At 37.2% G+C, this 18682-nt stretch overlaps 1 protein-coding gene across 5 annotated transcripts in view; it reads left to right on the top strand.

The window, feature by feature from the left end:
• The window catches only part of TRAPPC8 (trafficking protein particle complex 8), a 47678-nt gene that overhangs the window by 605 nt on the left and 28391 nt on the right, over positions 1 to 18682 (top strand). For 2 of the 5 annotated variants that reach the window (XM_015855462.2, XM_015855463.2), the window contains exons 2-9: positions 5271 to 5465; positions 8439 to 8522; positions 11559 to 11648; positions 12708 to 12882; positions 13277 to 13430; positions 14927 to 15014; positions 15759 to 16006; positions 17499 to 17614. In XM_015855462.2, the coding sequence (XP_015710948.1) occupies positions 5271 to 5465; positions 8439 to 8522; positions 11559 to 11648; positions 12708 to 12882; positions 13277 to 13430; positions 14927 to 15014; positions 15759 to 16006; positions 17499 to 17614 (1150 nt within the window). Of the gene's footprint in view, positions 1 to 184; positions 209 to 5270; positions 5466 to 8438; positions 8523 to 11558; positions 11649 to 12707; positions 12883 to 13276; positions 13431 to 14926; positions 15015 to 15758; positions 16007 to 17498; positions 17615 to 18682 lie in introns of those variants that run through there. The other 3 variants (XM_015855464.2, XM_015855466.2, XM_032442696.1) reach the window with 2 other exon arrangements.

Below are 18682 nucleotides of genomic sequence, written 5' to 3'. Positions count from 1 at the left end.
GGGTCGAGAGGAATGGTGCCTTTAAAGTGTGTTCGTCCAGGCTGCTGTCTGCCTTGTGTTTGGAGATAGCGCTCTGACCGTGTGCCTTCTTGCTACCCAGCTTCAGAAAGAGTGGGTGTTCTTGCAGCTGGAATCACAACCAGCGTTCTGGAAGGCGTTTACACGGGTAGACAGTGTTAGGAAAAGAGGGAACGATTTTAAACTGAAGGTAGGGAGATTTAGATGAGATGCTGGGGGGAAGCTTTTTACTGGGAGTGGTGTGGATATCCTGCCTCTAGGGGAGTTTAAGGCCAGGGGTTGGATGGGGCCCTGGACTAGAATTGGTCTAGTACTTGATTTGATGGAGCACTGGAACAGGCTGCCCAGGGGGGTTGTGCAGTCTCCTTCTCTGGAGATATTCAAGTCCTGCTTGGATGCCTACCTGTGTGACCTGGCGTAGGGAACCTGCTTTGGCAGGGGAGTTGGACTCGATGATCTCTAGAGGTCCCTTCAAACCCCTACAGTTCTGTGATTTAACAGCTGACAGCCCTGCCTGTGGTAGGGTGGCTGGAACTTGATGATCCCTTGAGTCCTTTCCAGCCCAAGCCATTCTATGATTCTCTCACCTGTTGTTTTGTCATATGTTCTTTGTTGATGCTCCTGTGAGTGGGAGCTGTGTAAACAGAAGGGGAGAACTGAATTGGTTATATACCATGGATAAAAACAACCATATAGAATCCCAGTAAAACTAGGAATTGACCACTTTGAAGCAAAAATCAGGTTCCTTAATACGCAAAACAGGCAATAACTTAATCTAATCTGTGCTTTCTAGTCCACTGTTTATCAGAAAAGTACTGCAGAACCGCTCATCAGTGCAGCAATGCAGTGGCTTTTGTCAGATTAGGTTTTTGGCAGACACTTGGCTCAGAGAGACTTCAGGTTTGTGTTGAGAAGGCAGCAAGATGATGAGGCTTGTGCTGTCCCTCAAGCTATGTGTTTTGCATTGTTTGAGTGAATGGCAACAACTTGAAAGCCAGTATATGTGATATTTTGCGTTTATTTTCTGGAAAGCCTTGAAAACGTTATATTTAAGCACTACTTCTCTATAAATGCGGGGTTTTTTTTTTCATGAGCTATATGGAATGCAGCACAGATTAAATAAAAACAAAACCACAAAGGCAGAAGCTAAGGCCCTTGAAGTCTTGAAGTTCCTGAAATTACTTAAACATCTGTTTTGGTTCTTTGATAATAAGTAGTGCATGTAGAAAACAAAACTGGGCATACCGCTCAAAGCAAAGCATTCATTCTGAAGGACACTTAGTTTTCTTGTTGCTCAGTTGTAACTGTTTTTGTTCGGACTCTTGTTGTAGCAGTTAAGGAGCTTTCAAACCTCGATCGCCCTCAGTATTTCAGTGTAAGTGCAGATCCCTATGCCATATCAGTACCTATAAATTGAACCATTGTCATAAGGAATTTGTGAGAAGGGAAATCCTTACTGTTCTCTCTAAGCTACCAAACCGACAGCGACAAATACCCTTTTCAAGGCCTCACCCAGGCTAGGAGAACCGATACATTGAAGCTGGGTGCAGAGAGGTTTGTGGCCACCCTACTGTATGTGCTCTCACAGCTTTCAGCACGCTGCTGGCTGGATTGCAGTTACTCGCTCCAAGTGTTACTTCCTGTACCAGCTTAGTGGAAAATGCTTTGCTGTGTGCAGTAAGCAGCTTCTCGTGGTGAAAGGTGGTGTGCATGAGGGTAGGGAGATTGGTACTAAGTGCTGTCTTCAGACAGAGAGCTAGTTAAGTGCAGTAAAGTTGTTGTAGAGTTTGCACAATGGTAAACAATTTCTCTTATCTTCTAAATACAAGGTTGCCAGTGACAGGGAAGCATGATTGTTGCAGTCTGCACAATCGCTATTGCATGAATGCTGCTAATTGTATCAACATATGGGACTCTGGAAACAGTAGATATTTTTGAATTGCTGTGTGATAGTAGGTTTGGCCAGGCATTATCATTTTCCCATGTTGCTTTTCATTGCCAATTGAGAGAGAGAGGCGACATATAGCATATGGGATTGTGTGCATGTGTACTTGACTGTTTTACTACCTATGATTGTTTTGCTATCTTCAGTTTTAAGCACTTATTTTCTTAATAAGGAAGGAAATAGGATGTAGTTTTCTTATTAGTCCTTTACCTGGTGGTGAATTCACTGCATTTCTAACATAAACTCTCTTGTATCCATGCACGTTGTCAGTGCACCTATATTAATTCTTGCACTCTTCTGTTATTTGAAAAGGATCTTCAGTGCTTTGCTATTGTGTTCTTAGTCCAGTTATAGTATGGATTCTCTGTAGTCTGTGATTTCTGTAATTTACCAAAGACTGCATGTTCATCAGAGCTCTCCCTTAGAGAAGGAAATGAAACTCCTGATCAATGGGCAAAGTAGTTTCTGTTCATCAGAACTAAGTTGGACTTTTTGCTGCATACTTGTTGCTCATTCCTCAAACATTAAGAGATGTGAAGGCCTCGACTGCTGTTTGGCTCTTCAGGTGGTACTGAACCATTTGCTTCTTGCTGTTGCTGAGCCCGAGGAGATCAGCTGATTTCAAACGGAAACCCACAAACAGGAGATAGATGCAGTGGGCCTCTGTGCTAAGTACTGGTCAGCACTAATCTACTGGTGAACTTCTGCCCCCGAATGACTTGATAGATTGCAAGGGTATTTTTGGCGACATCAGCATAAGCAAGTAGAGGTGTTAGGAAATCCTGAGTGCAAGTTAAGAGCACTTCTAAGCGTCATAGTGTAGATGCTGGTAATTAAATTACATATTGAATGATAAATGAGAGAACGACTTAATTTTTCCAGTTAAATTTTAACTTTGGACAAAAACAACATTCCAAATTTGCTTTCTTGTAAATAATAAAGCGTGTTTTAGATTTTATACCATCACATTTATTCTGAAAGCAGCAGTATTTTTATCTGCCTTGTTTGTTGGTGGTAGTTGCTGCTGGATTCAATAAATGCGTTTTGTATAGGCAAGTGTAGTTCCACATTGCACCTCTTTTTTTTTTTTTTTTAATGGTGAAAATGTGATAGGAACTAATGCTGTCGTGCTGGAAGAAATAGTGTATACTTCAAGGAGCAAGTGTCACTTCAAGATAGCTTTGGTTACTCTTTAACCAAAGCATTTTTTGCCCTTGAAGTATAAGGGGGGATCTTCTCATAGCTGTCTGATTCTAAGCCTTTATTAGGGAAGTGCTGTGGGAAGGTTGTCTGTTTGGTGAGCTTAGTTTGATGTTAAAGTTCTTTTCATGTGCATTTTAGCCAGTGCTGGAGTTTTCTCAGGTTCTGATAGGAAAGATATTCTAGTGCATGTTATTACCTTGAATAAAAGATTTTCTGAGATCTTGTTATATATTTCCTTCAGTAGTCCACAGTATATTGTAATAGATTGTAATATTATAGATGAAATATTGTAATTGATTTTTATTAGGGATTAAGGCAAGAATTCTGAATGTCCAGTTATGTTCTTTCTGTTAGTCCTTAGTGTTGTATGTATGCCAAAAGAATCTATATCTTTTATGTGCACTTTTATGTTTCCCATGTCTGTGCCTATAGGATGGGACAGCAGGGATGAGTTTTCTTATATCTGTGCTGATAAAGACAAACTGGTCTCTTAGTCCTGTGTCACTGTTGGTACCTCCTGCATTTAATCTTTTCAGCAGTCGTGTGCTGTAGTGTAAGTAATTTGAGTATTAATAATTCATCTATCTGATACAACTGGGGGGGAAAGTGTACAATTCTATAAATGGAGTTCTGCATTTACAAGCCATATGAAGCTCAAACTATTGCTTCTGGTAAAATGTAGAGCTATCTATAATATAGAGGAGAGACTGTAGGTCATTTTTCAGGAAGGAATCAAAGAGCTAGACCTTAGACTGGAAGGTTGGCTGGTACGAGTAAGTGTAAAAATTAAATGCCTTGTGAATTGATTTTCTTGCTTTTCAGGACTCTGGGAGGTCTTCTGATGCCTACTCCCATATTCTCCCCTCCCCCAAACAAATAAAAAAGGAAACAAATGACAACAAAAAAACAAACAGAAAACAACAAAACTAAAACAGGGATGTGGGGATTAAAAGTAATTCCGTATTATTAGAGGAAGCAAGTGTGATCTTTGCCTGTGATATTTTAGCTTTTAATATGTGGAAAACAAAGAAAACTATGTATATATGTTTGTGTGCAATTTCAACGTTAACATTCCGTGCAGTATTCCTGTTTGTTAACCATTTTGTTGAACTTTGATGACTTGTCCTTTGGGCTTGGTGCTGGAATTCAGATGCTTGTTTCCTGTGGATTTGGGACTATTTCTTTCACAATATTCTCTGTCTGGTGGATTTGTTAGGGAAGTACCTCTTAAAAAGAGGAAATTATTTTGGGTTTAAGTAACACAAAGCCCAGGCAACATAAACCATGGTATGATGTTAACATAAGGCTCGTTTTAATAGTGAATCCAATTATCTTTTGGAGTACTGTTTATTGGCAAGCATCTACTTAACTTTCTCTAGTCAAGCAATCTCTGAACTAACTTGTCATTTCTTTGTGGTTCTTGCACAAACATTATGTCCATGGATTCTTTACCTGTGGTGTTTTTGTGGCTGCGTGCTGTAATCCACTACTTCATGCAGACTTCTGCATAATTTTGAAACCGATATTTAATGTTCATATCATTTCCTTCTGATTTTAATCTAGCACTTAAAGGTGAGTCATGCTGTTGTTGCTACTGTTGAGTTTGTTTTCAGTTGACCTACCAAAAGTTTACCACTCAGGAAATTTAACTTTCAATAATGCTTTCTTGAAGTTAATCAATTATGTGATGTCACTTGAAGAATAGTAGAGTTCTAAAATTGTTATTTAAAACAAACGATAACCTACAAGATGATCATAATGAGCATTAATTCCACTCCTTGGAATGTGAGGTGCGCATTCCACTTATATCTACTAAAAGCTTTCAGTGCAAGTCAGGTATATTCCACAAGGGAGTGTGCAGCAGTGTAGGCATGTTCCGCTTACCTTTTTGTCAGCTTGTCTAAATGAACTTGATGTTGACCATTAAGTAACTTCTTCCTTCTCCCTAATCCCTACTCTGTTCTCTGATGCTTGGTTATCATCAACTGAGTTATTAAATTGATATTGAAGTTTAATGGGGAAAACTTTGAGGAAGTTTGCTGGAGAAATGCTAGTTTATATTAAATATTCTAACAACCGTACTCTTTATCTTTTTTTCTTTCAGTGCACATGAGAGATCCTAATAATCAGCTTCACATAATTAAAAATCTGAAGATTGCTGTCAACAACATTATTACTCACCCACCTCAGCATGGTGCCATTCGAAAGCTTCTGAATGATGTTGTGTCTGTCAGTCAGCCTGCTGAAGGACTGGTAGCTAACGTAATCACAGCTGGAGATTATGATCTCAACATTAGTGGTAAGTAATGATATCATATTTTGATATAATGATATCATATTTTTCAGCATTCAAATTGGATTGTACTGTAAGGTTTCTAATCTTGCTTTCACATTTGTAGCATACATTAAAGTTGCTTTCAGGATTGATCAGTTCTGATCAAGTACAGTTTTCAGTACAACAATTCTCAGCTTTTTTTTTTTTAATATATACACATCAGCAGAATAGTTTAATACAATTAATAATTCCATAGTTAAATTTGTTTTCCACTGTTGTAGTTCTTGTGAACTTCTGTGAAAGTGCCATGCTGTAGAAAATGATCTGTTTGGTTTATTAATTAGCTTATCAGGTTAGAGAATCTTTACTTCTTTGATGAATCTGAGATACTAACCTGTTGCCCTTGATTGGGTGAATAGATTAATAGTAATATATGAATTTCCTTTGAAGTTAGACCTCCTGGCTTATTTTGTTGGTCCCATCCTGCTTAATGCTTACAGTTCATAGAGACATCATAAACAGCTGATGGGAAAAGAACTTCTTAGGAAAAATGAGTGAATCTTTACCTCACACTTTTTGTTTCTGTTGAACCCAGTGCTTTGTATTTCACTGTCAAAATGATTAGAAGAATGGTTTAGCAGTGATTTTTTATTTATTTATTTTTTCCCCCAATCTCCAAGGGTAAGACATAATGAATAACAGCAATTGAGATCTGATCCTGAGAGCTGAGAAGATTAAACTTCTCCCAATTAGCACCCTAATCCATCAAAGCCTTTGAGTACATACCTAATTTGAAGCATGTATGCGTTGCACTATTTAAACATAAGTCATTTGTTGTACATGATTTGAAGTTGTACATAGTTTGGCATGCAGTGAGGAAGCTGAGTCTTATAGGAAAAGACAGTTTTCATGCTTTCTCTTTAACAGCAAATTCATGAAGATTAGTAACTGGTGTTGTATTTTTTAATGTTAATCATGAAAAATGCATAATTCTACAACTTCAGTTCCTAACGTGATAAGATACATTTTCAACTTGATTTCATGTATCAGTAGTTAGACTTGGCTCTGAAAACTCACAGAATCACAGTAGGGGTTGTTGGAAGGGACCTCTAGAGGTCATTGAGTCCAACCCCCCCGCCAAAGCAGGTTCCCTACACCGAACTAACTCTTATTTTTGAGAGCTGTTTTCAGGTTTTCATGCCTCCTTCTCTGAGAAGTTGGTTTATTTTCTTACTGTTTTAATACAGAAATTTTTGTCTGTTGGAATTCTGGAGACTGGAAGACTCTAAAGAAAGCAAAATAATTGTTTTAGTGCAGAGAATTAGTCTTAATATTTCTGTTAGCCTCTGTTTTGAAGTAGGGGGAGAGAGTGATTGTGGCTTTATCATGCCATTTTTTGTAGTGTTGGGAGAAAATGCCTTTCCAATTGTTTTCCATATCACATCTGAGGCTCCAGCAGTAAATAAGTCTCACATATTGTCTCTCAATGGTTAGGTTCTTATTTCCATTCAGACAGACTCTATGCTTGGTTGTCAAAAAGAAGAGAGGGTATCATCTGTTGAGTATCATACAGAAATACAGAAGCAGAGTTGTTGTCAATGGTTTATGGGCTAGTTCAGCCTGGTTCCGTGACTAGTAGGGTGGAGGGATCCAAGATCTGCATCTCTGGAAAGGGGGAAGAGGGGACCCCAAAATAATTAAAAACAGCAGCAATTATATGAGGAGAAACAACTAATTTACTGCATATGGTATCGGCATGTAAGGTAACACACTATAATACAATATAATTAGAATTGAAGCTAATAAATATAATGAGAAAGTGTCTGAGAACTGATGGCCTCACCATAATGCTGAGGTGTGAAGTACAGTCATGTTGAGCAGCAGGGAGGAGAGCCAAGAAAATAAAAAGGGAAGGTCTTGTGACTTTTCCAGGGGTTTTATCTCCTGAATGCAAAGTGTTCTGGGGAATGTAGTTCTTCTTTCCTTCTGGACAGGTGCCTGGAACTGGAGCGTTAACTGTATAATTCCCAGTGTACTACATGATGTTATGATGTGGAAAACCAAAAATCATAAAACCGTAAAGGTTTTGTAGTTGTGTGGTACACTTCCTCAGGGCTTCAGCACAAAACATGAGCAAGAATTTCCCCATGGAAATGTGACATACTCTGATCAAATTTGCTGCTCTTTTTCTTCTGGTAAATTAGTTTTCTAGGATGGTAGTACTGAAATATATTTACTTGATCTTTAATAATGATCAAGTGTAACATATTAAGAAAGAGTATAAAAAGAGATGGTCTAACAAAGCCAGGTATGAGTATTTCCTGTGCTAGGATCACTGGAGTTAAAAAATAAATAAAAAAAAAATTAAAAATTGGAACTGTTGTGGTGAATTATTTCAGTTATCTACAACTCTTTGTTGCATTTGTTAATAGTTTAATTCCTAATTCCACGATCTTGTACTGATGGATCTGGTTCATTGCTGAAAAGGGGCTTGCTTTCAGTCACTTAAGCCTCTCCCATATACTGGTGCATGTGAAGAATGGAGGAAAGTGATCCCACTAAAGGCTGAATCCTTTTTCTTCCAAATAAGCTTTCAGCTGCATCGTTTCCATGGCTGTGTTTGTTTAGGGCATCATGATGCTAACTCTGGCATTAGGCATTTCAAGGATATGACAGATAGAAGGGAGAATGTTGAGGCAAATATCCAGCAGCAAACCTTTTAACTGTATTATCACAGGCTGAGAGGTCTCAGAAATTGGTGGCTTGCTCCTACTAGAAAGATAGAATTGTTTACATATAACTCCATTTCACATTGTGAGATGTGGACAAACCTGAAATGTTTGTGACTTAAGCTATCAAGAATTAAATGTCTTCAGTCCCTGATGGTCCTGAACGATATAGATTTTTTTTCTTCTTCATGCTACCAGAGCGTAAAAACCAATAGCATGCTTGAACGTGACCTATTTTAGTGTAATAATACCGTGTTTTTTCTATCAGATCGCTCAGTTAAAGCTAGTGTCCCCTGGTACAATAATTGGAAAGAGACTTTGATGGAACTGAACACATCCACGGTTTATTCAGGTATCTTTTGTGGTTGGTGCCAAATTGCCCTTTATTACTTTCTCTATGTGCTCCATCCACCTCTTCTTATCATCTTCTACAACTGTTTAGCACTTATCTTGATGTATATGTGCATTCCTCCATTTTTTTTTTCCTAAAATAAATAAATTAAATAAATTAATGCTGGTGGTGGTTGATTGATTTTTCTTTTAACTGAATTTCTGCTGCTGTTAACCTAAATCATTTGGCCTTTCCATAGAGTCCTATGAGTGCGTAGTGGTGGGGTGAGGGAAGTGATTTGATACTATGAAAGCACTGCCTTGTTTGGTCCTATGAAAATGTGTATGGTCAATAATTCTGTATTTCAAACATGTTTTCCTGCTTCTCCATAGAACTTTTTTTTTCTCCCCTCTTTCCAGATAGTGGTGCTATGCGAACTGAAGCTGAACTATTAACTGTACCAGAGCACATGTGTCTCTGCTATGTTGATATTCTTTCTGGCATATGACTTCCTTACAAACAGAAAGTTTTGTGGCACATCTTTAAGACTTGTTTCTACAAGCTGTGCATTGCTGTAATGATAAATAATACTATGTATGAAGTTTTTCTCTAATGCGGTTTTTATTTTGAGTAAGGTGCATGTTTATTTAAATATCTAATATTAATGGCTACAGCACTGAGTAAATACTCTTTATTGTGAATATGCTGAGGGAATTCAGTTGTATTTACTAGACTGAATTTGAAAGGATGAGAAATAGGTTTAGTGCATTCCTGTTTGTGGATCTGTCATATTTCTTAAACTTCTGTGCTTGAATTCAACAGAAAGAGAAAACTGAAATTAGAGCTTGAAATGAAAATGCAGTTAACATTTGGATTAACTCAGAATGCGAGTTAGAGAAGCTGTGGATGCCTCATCCCTGAAGGCACTCAAGGCCTGGGCAGCTGAGCTGGTGGGGTGGCAGCCCTGCCGATGACATGGGGCTGAAACTGGATGGGCTTTTAAGGTCTCTCCCAACTCAAGGCATCCTGTGATTCTGTAATTTTTATCCTAATCATAGAACTGCTCAGGTTGGAAAAGACCTTAAAGATCATTAAGTCCAACCACAATCTAACCATACTACCATAACAACCCTCTGCTAAGTCATGGCCATGAGTACCACATCCAAATGGTTTTTAAACACATCCAGGGATGGTGACTCAACCACCTCCCTGGGGAGCCTATTCCAGTACTTAACAATCCTTTCTGTAACGAAGTTTTTCCTGATATCCAACCTAGACCACCCCTGGTGCAACTTGAGGCCATTTCCCCTTGCCCTGTCACCAGTGAGAAGAGACCAACCCAGCTCTCACTGTAATCGCCTTTCAGGTATTGGAAGAGAGCAATAAGGTCTCCCCTCAGCCTCCCTTTCCCCAGACTAAACAGCCCCAGTTCCTTCAGTCTCTCTTCATAGGGCACATTCTCAAAGCCCTTCACATACCTTTTGCTCTTCTCTGGACCTGCTCCAGCACCTCCATGTCCTTTTTGTATTGATGTGCTCAAAACTGAACACAGTACTCAAGGTGGGGCCTGGTTTAACTTTGATTTGAACCCTGATTCCTGTATACTGTTGAAAAACATGCACGAGTCATTTTCTCGTGGCTTGTTTTAGTAACAAACTGTATTTTTCTTTATTCAAATAGCAGGGGGTGGGGAGAAAATGTATGTATGTATCTGTTTACATACATACATTAGGCTTAGTAAAACCAGATTTTTTTTAATACTGTAAATCAAAGAGAAGTTAGTTAGAAAGATGATACGTGAACACTAGAAATTTGCCTTCTCTTGGTCTACTTGCAATGTGAGATGTGCTGAATAGTAGACTGTGTTCTACTATTGGTTGGGAGTATACCTGACTCTTCTGTGGATGAAGCTGATAGAAGATGGCTGGACAACATACAGTGAAGCAAAAAGCATTAACTTAGTGACCTAGAAGATAATTGCAACAAACAAATTGAATGCAGTTTGTTGAAGTCTGCCAGAAAACTAAGGGTTTGGGAGGTGACAGGAGGAGGTTAGTGGTTGAATCAAGCAATATGTATTCTTGGTGTCCTATGAGAAGAACAAATATCTTCAGAAATTAAATGCATTTTTCTGTACCAGCTATTGTTTTCTAGTTTGCAGGTGAGTTTACTCTGGATTCTAACCTTTCCGTGTAAGGTCAGGTCATTAAAAATGTATTTGTTTATCTCTAGGGTCTTTTTTTCTGCATAGGCAAAGGAGATGCAGAATTAAGGTAACAGTAAAACAGTTCTGAAAGGAGTGTTTCATGGCTACATTGTTGTGAGAAGAATCAGACAAGATTCTTAAGCTTATGTTCTTTGAATATCCCAGACATGCTTCACTTCCTTTGAGCTGGTATTCTTAAACGTTAAAGTCTCTGTTATGAAAGGTTGTTTACACGTGCCGTGTTAATGTAATAAGGCACTCGTGGCACAATGTATACCTGAACTTTTTAGCTTTTGGGATCTTGGTTGGGTCAGCTGACAATTAAACTGTTACTGTTTATTTTAGCCAGGAGGAGGAAGAGGACTGCTGTCAAGCCAAGTCACGATGCTTTCAAAAAGCTTCAGAAAAACTGTCAGGATAGGGCTTTGGTAATTCTTGCTTCCTTTACACAGTTAATTTTTAACTTTGCTTCTCAGTTGTTAACATTCCTACTGTAGGCAAATACAATGGTAGAAAAACTTTTTTACTTTCCCAAGCCTCTGTTTTTAGAGGAGTGGTAAGGAGTTCTTACAAGAATTGAGTAGGTGAGCCTAAATACTGAAGAAGCTGGTACTTAAGATGCTGTTCAGTTTCACAGGATTTGATTCAAAGAGTTAATTTTTTATCCTTGTGTATATTTTGAAATCTCTTTTAGATTGTTCTCTTCATTTATTTGCCATGCAGACTCTGACTGTTACAGTGTGCAGGTTTTACTTTCACGTGTAGTATTTCATGTTTCCTTTTTTTATAAATGACTAAACAGAAGTTTGGCTAAATAATTACACTTGGTATTACTTTATTGTGTATTTCAGCTACTACTCCTTGGTTTGAGTCTTACAGAGAGTGCTTTCTTCAGTCCATGCCTGCATCAGATCATGAGTTCCTAAACCACTATGTTGCATGTATCCTTTGAGTGTTACACGGGCCTTGGCTCCAGTAATGCAGGAGACTTAGAAATTTTAGTACTGCTTTTTTTGCCACAGTGCTTTGAAATATACCCTTTTTGATGTGTCTGAGTGAACAGGATAATTTTGTTGAGTCTGGGGTTTTCTTTGTAATAAAACCCACATTTCTTTATATTTCAAACTGAACTCTAAGCTTATATGTGTAACTTAAACTTACTCATCCCAAAATATTTTCTGCTATAGCTCTTTAGGTATCTGCTGGTTAACACAAGTAAGACCTGCATGTTGGGATGTACCTGTAGCCTTTTATAGCATTGCTAGTGCTAGAAGATTGGAAAGGGTGTGCTTAAAAAAAAAAAAAAAAAGCAACTTTCAGCTGCTTGGAGAAAAAGTTGCTGTTTGAGAGAATCTTATACAGAATTAATTTGGCAAAAAAAATGATTCTGACCCTTGACTACTACGTTGTGGTAGTGTTTAAACTGCAACTTGCTTCTTGTCATCTTTGATTTAAAGTCTTTGGTTTGGTGAACAGATGTGGCAGAGCAATTTGTTCCTTATTAGTGCTAATGGAATTGCATTAAGGTAAAAATTGGAACGCATCTGCTTTTTATGCAGCAGGTGTTGAATGTTTATGAATACTGGCTGTTACTGTAGCTCAGGTGATACCGTAAGGAAATTACATTATCTTTCAGCATTTGAAAATGAAGTGTGCTAGAAGTGAACATCTGTTGTATTTGTACAAGAAGCAGGTTTCATGTTTGATCTGGATTTGAAATATTAAGTAAAGTATTAGCTGATGTTTATCAGATTAAAAACAGGGTTCTGTTTCAGAGCTGGAACAGAGTTCTTGTTTCATTTACAAATGTTAGCTAAATGACTGTTTAAATACTGCTTCTGTTGAGGTTTAGGTTGAATTCAAGTTGCACGTGTTATGGTATTGTGTTTTACTGGCCTAAGACAAATAGGATGTGTCAATGTTTATTTTATCCACTGCCTATTTTATCATCATTAACTGTTCCTGAGTTCTTTTGGTTAATGTCCTTAACGTGAGTTTAGGTATGCTTGTAGTTTCTTCGAGTGAACCAGAGCCTGTGGAGCAATTTCTTAAGCTGTCACAAGAACAACACCGAATTCAGCATAGTAGTGAATACTCTTATCCAAAATGGTTTATACCAAACACACTCAAGTACTATGTGTTATTGCATGATGTAAGCTCAGGTGAAGAGCAAAGGTAGGTGGTCTGTTTTCAGGTAAACTATTTGACTCAAATGCTTGTATTTATAAATTCCTTCTAGCATTAGAAGCAATTACATACATGTAGCATAGTCTGTTAATCTGTATGCTGTAATCAAGACAGTCTTCTTTAAGTAGTATTTTTTTAATCTGATTTTTCTGTTATATAAGATAAAAGTAATTAGTCTTGGCTTCTTGAAGTAGAAACTTTCTTCACTGGCTCACTGAATTAGTTCTGAGATTGTTGGTTTTATTCTTGTGTAAGGCAACGGTTTAAAAACATGAATTTTTATTCTAAATCCTGTGGATAACTAGTCTAGGGTAGCTTGTTGTGGTAAAATAGAATTGGTTGCATATCAAGACAGTCTAGATGGTTTTGTTTCTTTTTTCAGAGCTGACTCCATTTATGAAGAGATGAAGCAAAGGTATGGAACTCAGGGTTGCTATTTGCTGAAAATAAATTCTCGAGTATCTAACAGAGGAACAGATGAACAGATACCAGACCCTTGGAGCCAGTACCTTCAGAAAAACTCCATCCAGAACCAGGTATTGCAGTGTTTCAAAAACGACTTGTAAGGTGCATACAGTTGCCCATGGGATTGTTTCTTCTGGAGAAGAGAAGGTTCAGGGGAGACCTTATCACTCTCTACAGTGACCTGAAAGGAGGTTGTGGTGAGGCGGAGGTTGGCTTCCCACATAACTAGTGACAGGACAAGAAGGAATGGTCTTAAGTTGATCTAGGGGAGATTCAGGTTGGGTGTTAGGAAAAAAATCTCTTCTCTGAAAGTGGTCATGTTCTGGAACAGGCTTCTTAGGAATGTAATGGAGTTACCACCCCTGGAGGTGTTCAAGAAACATCTAGATGTGAAACATCTAGATGTTATACTGAGGGACGTGTGGAGGTATTGGTGGTGGATGGACAGTTGTACTAGATGAACTTAGAGGTCTATTCTAATCTTGGTGATTTTATGATTTTAGTTGTGTTAAATTTTCCTTTAGTTTTATGTACGTGGTCCTACAAAGTAGATTAATAGGTAGTCAAGCTATGTAGTTTTTCTTTTTTTTAACTTGACCTTTGAGTGAGAATGTAAGGTGAGTCCTCTTCCAGAGAGCTGTTCTCTACTCCTTAAAGTCACTGCAATGGATGCAGAAGTAGTAGAGTACCTGCAATAACAGAATGAAAGGAAAACTGAAGTAATAAATGCCTAAGGTTGCCTGTAGTTGATAAAGCAGAAGTGTCCCTTTGTTCCTTCATTTTGATGAATTTCTTCAGTTTCAATATTTTTGTTTTTCCTACTGTCCTGTTGTTTATGTGGCTCTTCTTGTGGTAATTTCTTGCAGTCAAGTCTAATCTGTCATTTGCAAGAGTGGCAAATGATAGTGTATACTAGATCAGAGTGTTGCTTTTTGTTTGTCATAAGTCTGTATTTTTGACTTCAAGACCAAAAATATTCCTTCTAAATTTTACTTTTGACTGTCTTGCTTTTCTAACTGTATATGACTAAAAAATGTGTGACTCAGTTCCTTACCAAATCTAGTTGGCACTGGTAAGTCATAGCTATTTGCATTCTGTAAGCTGTTAAGAGGGCCAGTAAGTAATGTTCCACCATAAATTAGTTTTGTTTTTTTCCATGTCAACTGTACCACGTTCTGTTGGTTTGGTTTTTTTTTGTTTTTGTTTTTTTTTTTCCTTTTGAGCTTGTTTTCAGTTGTTGTTTTAGGGAGCATATATTTACTGCTGTAGGCATTACTATGTAAGGGGCTCCAGTCAGTTACTGAAGCTACTTGCTGTAGTTGATGGTGTTGCTGTTTTGAGCAAACTAGAAGATACTTGCTTTATCTGCTGTTGATTATAACTTATATTTGTACAATAGGATGGCATCCTGAGGACTCAATAAACTGATTCAGTGAATATATATGAATATCTGAGTATACTTTCTTACTTAGTGAAATTAATGTTAACAGCTACTATTTATTCATTATTTTTTTTAAAGGACGTTCTTACATTGTGTTAGTCCTAACTTCTTTTTCTCTTCTGGTAGGATTGCTATGAAGGCTGTCCGTATTCTGTCATTTCAAACAAGAATACTGATCACTTGATATCAGATGGCTTAGATAATGAAATAAAAGGTACTTTTATAACTTCCTTCCAAACTTTAATGTGATAGCTTTTATGGAGCTGCCTTGCATGCAATAGGAATCACTACTGAGTGGCGGTGAAGTTAGGATGATCGCTTAAATGTAGTGCTACGTTACAAGTGTTAAACTTTGAAACTTCATGAATAATTTTTGAAAGTAATTTAATATATTGTTTCAAGTCTAGAAGCTTAATCAAGGTATAGAATAAATGTAATTAGTCTATAAACTGAAATTGAAAAAAAAGATAAAATATGCAATGTTTGTAGTTATTAAGTAATTACAAAGTCATTTTCTAAATGCATAAAGCATAACCTCATGTCCACAAAGCTGAACAGTCATTTATCTACTAGATTGTTTATTTTGAGTGGACCTCATGAGATGCTTCATTAAAACGAGATGATATGATGTGTTAGGCTTGTCCAGACTTGTATACTGTGATGTCAGTTGAATTTTTTTCATTCTTTATAAAGGAAAAGAAAAGCGTGGAAAATTCAAGTTTTCAATAGGAATACAGAAGTGATTGGTTCCAGTGTATCTACTGTAGCAGTTGCTGCATTTGTCTTTGCATGTGAATGTTTGACTTTGAATTTAATGCTTTCATTGTTTTCCTAGCAGAATTTCGAATAGTGAAAGCACTAAATGAAGTTTAAAAATGTGACGTTTAAAACCACAAAAGAAATATGAATGAAGTAGCATAATATTTATGAGGGTTTTGATGTTTCAATCTTTTCATAGATGGCCTGTCAAATAACTTCAAGACTCATCCCCTTCAACTGGATCATCCCAGCAGCAGTTTGGATAGCACTGATTATGTGAAGGCTACCACGTCATTGCAGGAATCAAAGAAATCAAACTCTGGAACACCTCATGGTGCTTGTTTAACGCTCACGGATCACGATCGAATTAGGCAGTTCATACAGGAATTCACATTTAGGGGACTTTTGCCCCATATAGAGAAGACAATTCGGCAACTTAACGATCAGGTCAGCATTTAGTCTTGGAATAATCAAAATCAATAGTGGTATAACTCCAGCTATCCAACAGCCTCTTCTGAAATTATTACTTCCTTGTGCATCTAATGATTCAGTGATCTTAGCAAAAGCTGTAAGAAAATTGAAGAGAAATAGACTCAAGTTTTTGTTTGTTTGGCTTTCTTTAAAGACAAAAGGCACACTGCTGAAAACAACATCTGCACCAACAGAACTTAATTGCAAGGTGGCTCATTTTGAAAGCCTGCCTGAGCTGTTGCAGGATTACTTCTTTGTTTCTACTGGACTTACCCTAGCATGAGGACCAAAATGTATTTTTTGTTTCAACATTTGAACATGCCACCAAAGCTAGGATGTGTTTCTCCATCAATAATTGTCTCTAGAAAAGCTGCAGGCTTTAATTTCCAAGAGAAATTCATGGATCATCCTAAATCGTGCAATTCTGTTCAGATATCAGTAGCTGAGAGTTAATCTTTCAAACTATGCTTTTTGGAAGTGTGGTACCTAGAAGTCTGTCTTTGGAGGTGTGGTTTCTTAACTAATATCGTGCCTATATTAAGGCAAGGACATGCATTAAAATTGTTCTCATTGAAGTAAGATCCTTTCTTTTGTATGTATTTCACTTTTATTTGGTCTTAAAAGGCTGGAGCAACTGATTGACTTAAATTAGTACAGTCAAATTAGTGCATTTAGCAGTGGACTTGTACCCAAATATCAGCCTGTTAACTGAACTCTCAGTTTTAACTGAATTGTCTGTCTAGTATCTTGCTGATACTACACAGCTGTCCTGATTAGAGTTCTGGGATTTTGTTTATGCTGGCTGCTATCTTACACTATGGAAGTTTTAGAATGAAACAAAGCATAGGAAATGGCTTTACAGGTAGGAATGTAGTAATATATTCCTAGTAACTGCAGGAAAAAACATGATGTTCATGTTTCATGTTTTTAAATTACCTTTTTAAGAGATGTAGCTTTATTAGGTAAGGGAAGTGGTAATTCCCTGTTTGCAGTGTGGTGGTAGGTACTTCACATGATAATGGGAAGGATGTTCTCTTTTGACATATAATATTTAGTGTAGATTTCAGATTAAACCAATACCAAAAATTGATTCTATTGATGTATTTTCTAGAATCTACATCTTTGCTATTTTGCTTGATTGAAATGTTGTAGAGTCAAAAAATGGTTTGGTTTGGAGAGGGCCTTTAAGATCATCTAGATTTGAGATCTTTATGCCTGGAGTTTACAGCAACAATAGTCAGTTTTAGACAGCAGCGGTTCATTACGTCTGTGAATTGCAGCTTCAGTCTGTGTTGGTGATTCACTTGCTCAGTGTGGTGTGTTTTATTGATTTTTATTTTCTTTTGCTTTTTAAGGAGAAAAAACACAATTTGGGAAAACACAATAAGTTTTGGGTTTGTAGTTGGGCTTAACTTTATGTTAGTATTTCTTTGCAGTATAGTACTTTTAATTCATTGTCTCTTTGCAGCTAATATCCAGGAAAGGCTTGAGTCGATCATTGTTTTCTGCAACTAAAAAATGGTTTAGTGGAAGTAAGGTTCCAGAGAAAAGCATAAATGAACTGAAGAATACTTCTGGTTTGCTGTAAGTTGTTTCAGTCATTACCCTTAAATCTAAAATGGAAATGCCACCCTTTCTTGTTAGGGAAAGCCTGTAATAATGGCGTTTTGCAAAGTAAACTGAAGCAGTAATACTGTAGAAGGCTTGGGATGGTGGTGAAGTCATAAAAAGTGCCAAGGCTATATTTGAATAATGAAGGTGTAGCAAGAACTTAAAGGGGATAAGACGAAATGTTTACTGAGCCATCTTTCTGCTATATTTACAGTGAGCCTCTCTAAGGTACAAAGTACATATTTTTTCAGAGTAATACTAATAAACAGAAGAATGTGGCCTCCTATAAGAGATTTAAATATCTGTGTAATTATTTTCTGTTTAAGCCAAACACCAAGCAATAGGTGTTCTTAGGCTTGTTCACATGGTTATGCAACTTAACCCAGTGGAGTATTGAATCTGTTACTTCTGCAGGTACATTTTAGTGGTAGATTAAGGGGCATATCACACTTTATACAGCTGTTTTTGCACTAAATACATGTCTTAAATTTTACTAGAATATTCATTCTGTGTGTTTTCTAATATAATTCTCTTTATGAATGACTATTTCTAATCATGGCAAGAAATCTTTTTTGCTCTCTGATCTTAACCACCAAAATCTCAATAGCTCTTGGGCACTACCTAGCCAAACTCAGCATTCCTGAAACTTGGATACAACTTTAAATTTGCGTGCTTTGACTTAAAGCTCACAAACAAATTATTGTTAATTTCAAAGACTGTAAAGTTCTATTCTTTTGTCTTTTACAGATTGCCTTAGCTCTAGCAGCTAATAATACTAAGCAGTTTCAGTGATAACTGAATATTTGTTTTAGTGTTTCATTCAGAGGAATGAATCTTTAAAAGTTAGTGGGATAGCAAACCTTGTTTCACTGCTTACTTGCTGAATAACCAGGTAACCAGTTAATATAGCAGAAAGGAAGTAGCTTTACTCTTCTTAATATGTTACTTTTGTGTAATGTTGAAGCAATGCTGAACTTATTCCTTTTCTTTGAATAGAAGTCAAGATGAGAATCAGAGTGTATCTTGCTCTATTTTATGCAA

The sequence above is a fragment of the Coturnix japonica genome, chromosome 2, assembly GCF_001577835.2.
Source record: "Coturnix japonica isolate 7356 chromosome 2, Coturnix japonica 2.1, whole genome shotgun sequence".
Taxonomy (NCBI): Eukaryota; Metazoa; Chordata; class Aves; order Galliformes; family Phasianidae; genus Coturnix; species Coturnix japonica.
The sequence above is the reverse complement of the archived record's forward strand: the minus strand, read 5'-3'. Positions and strand labels throughout refer to the sequence as shown.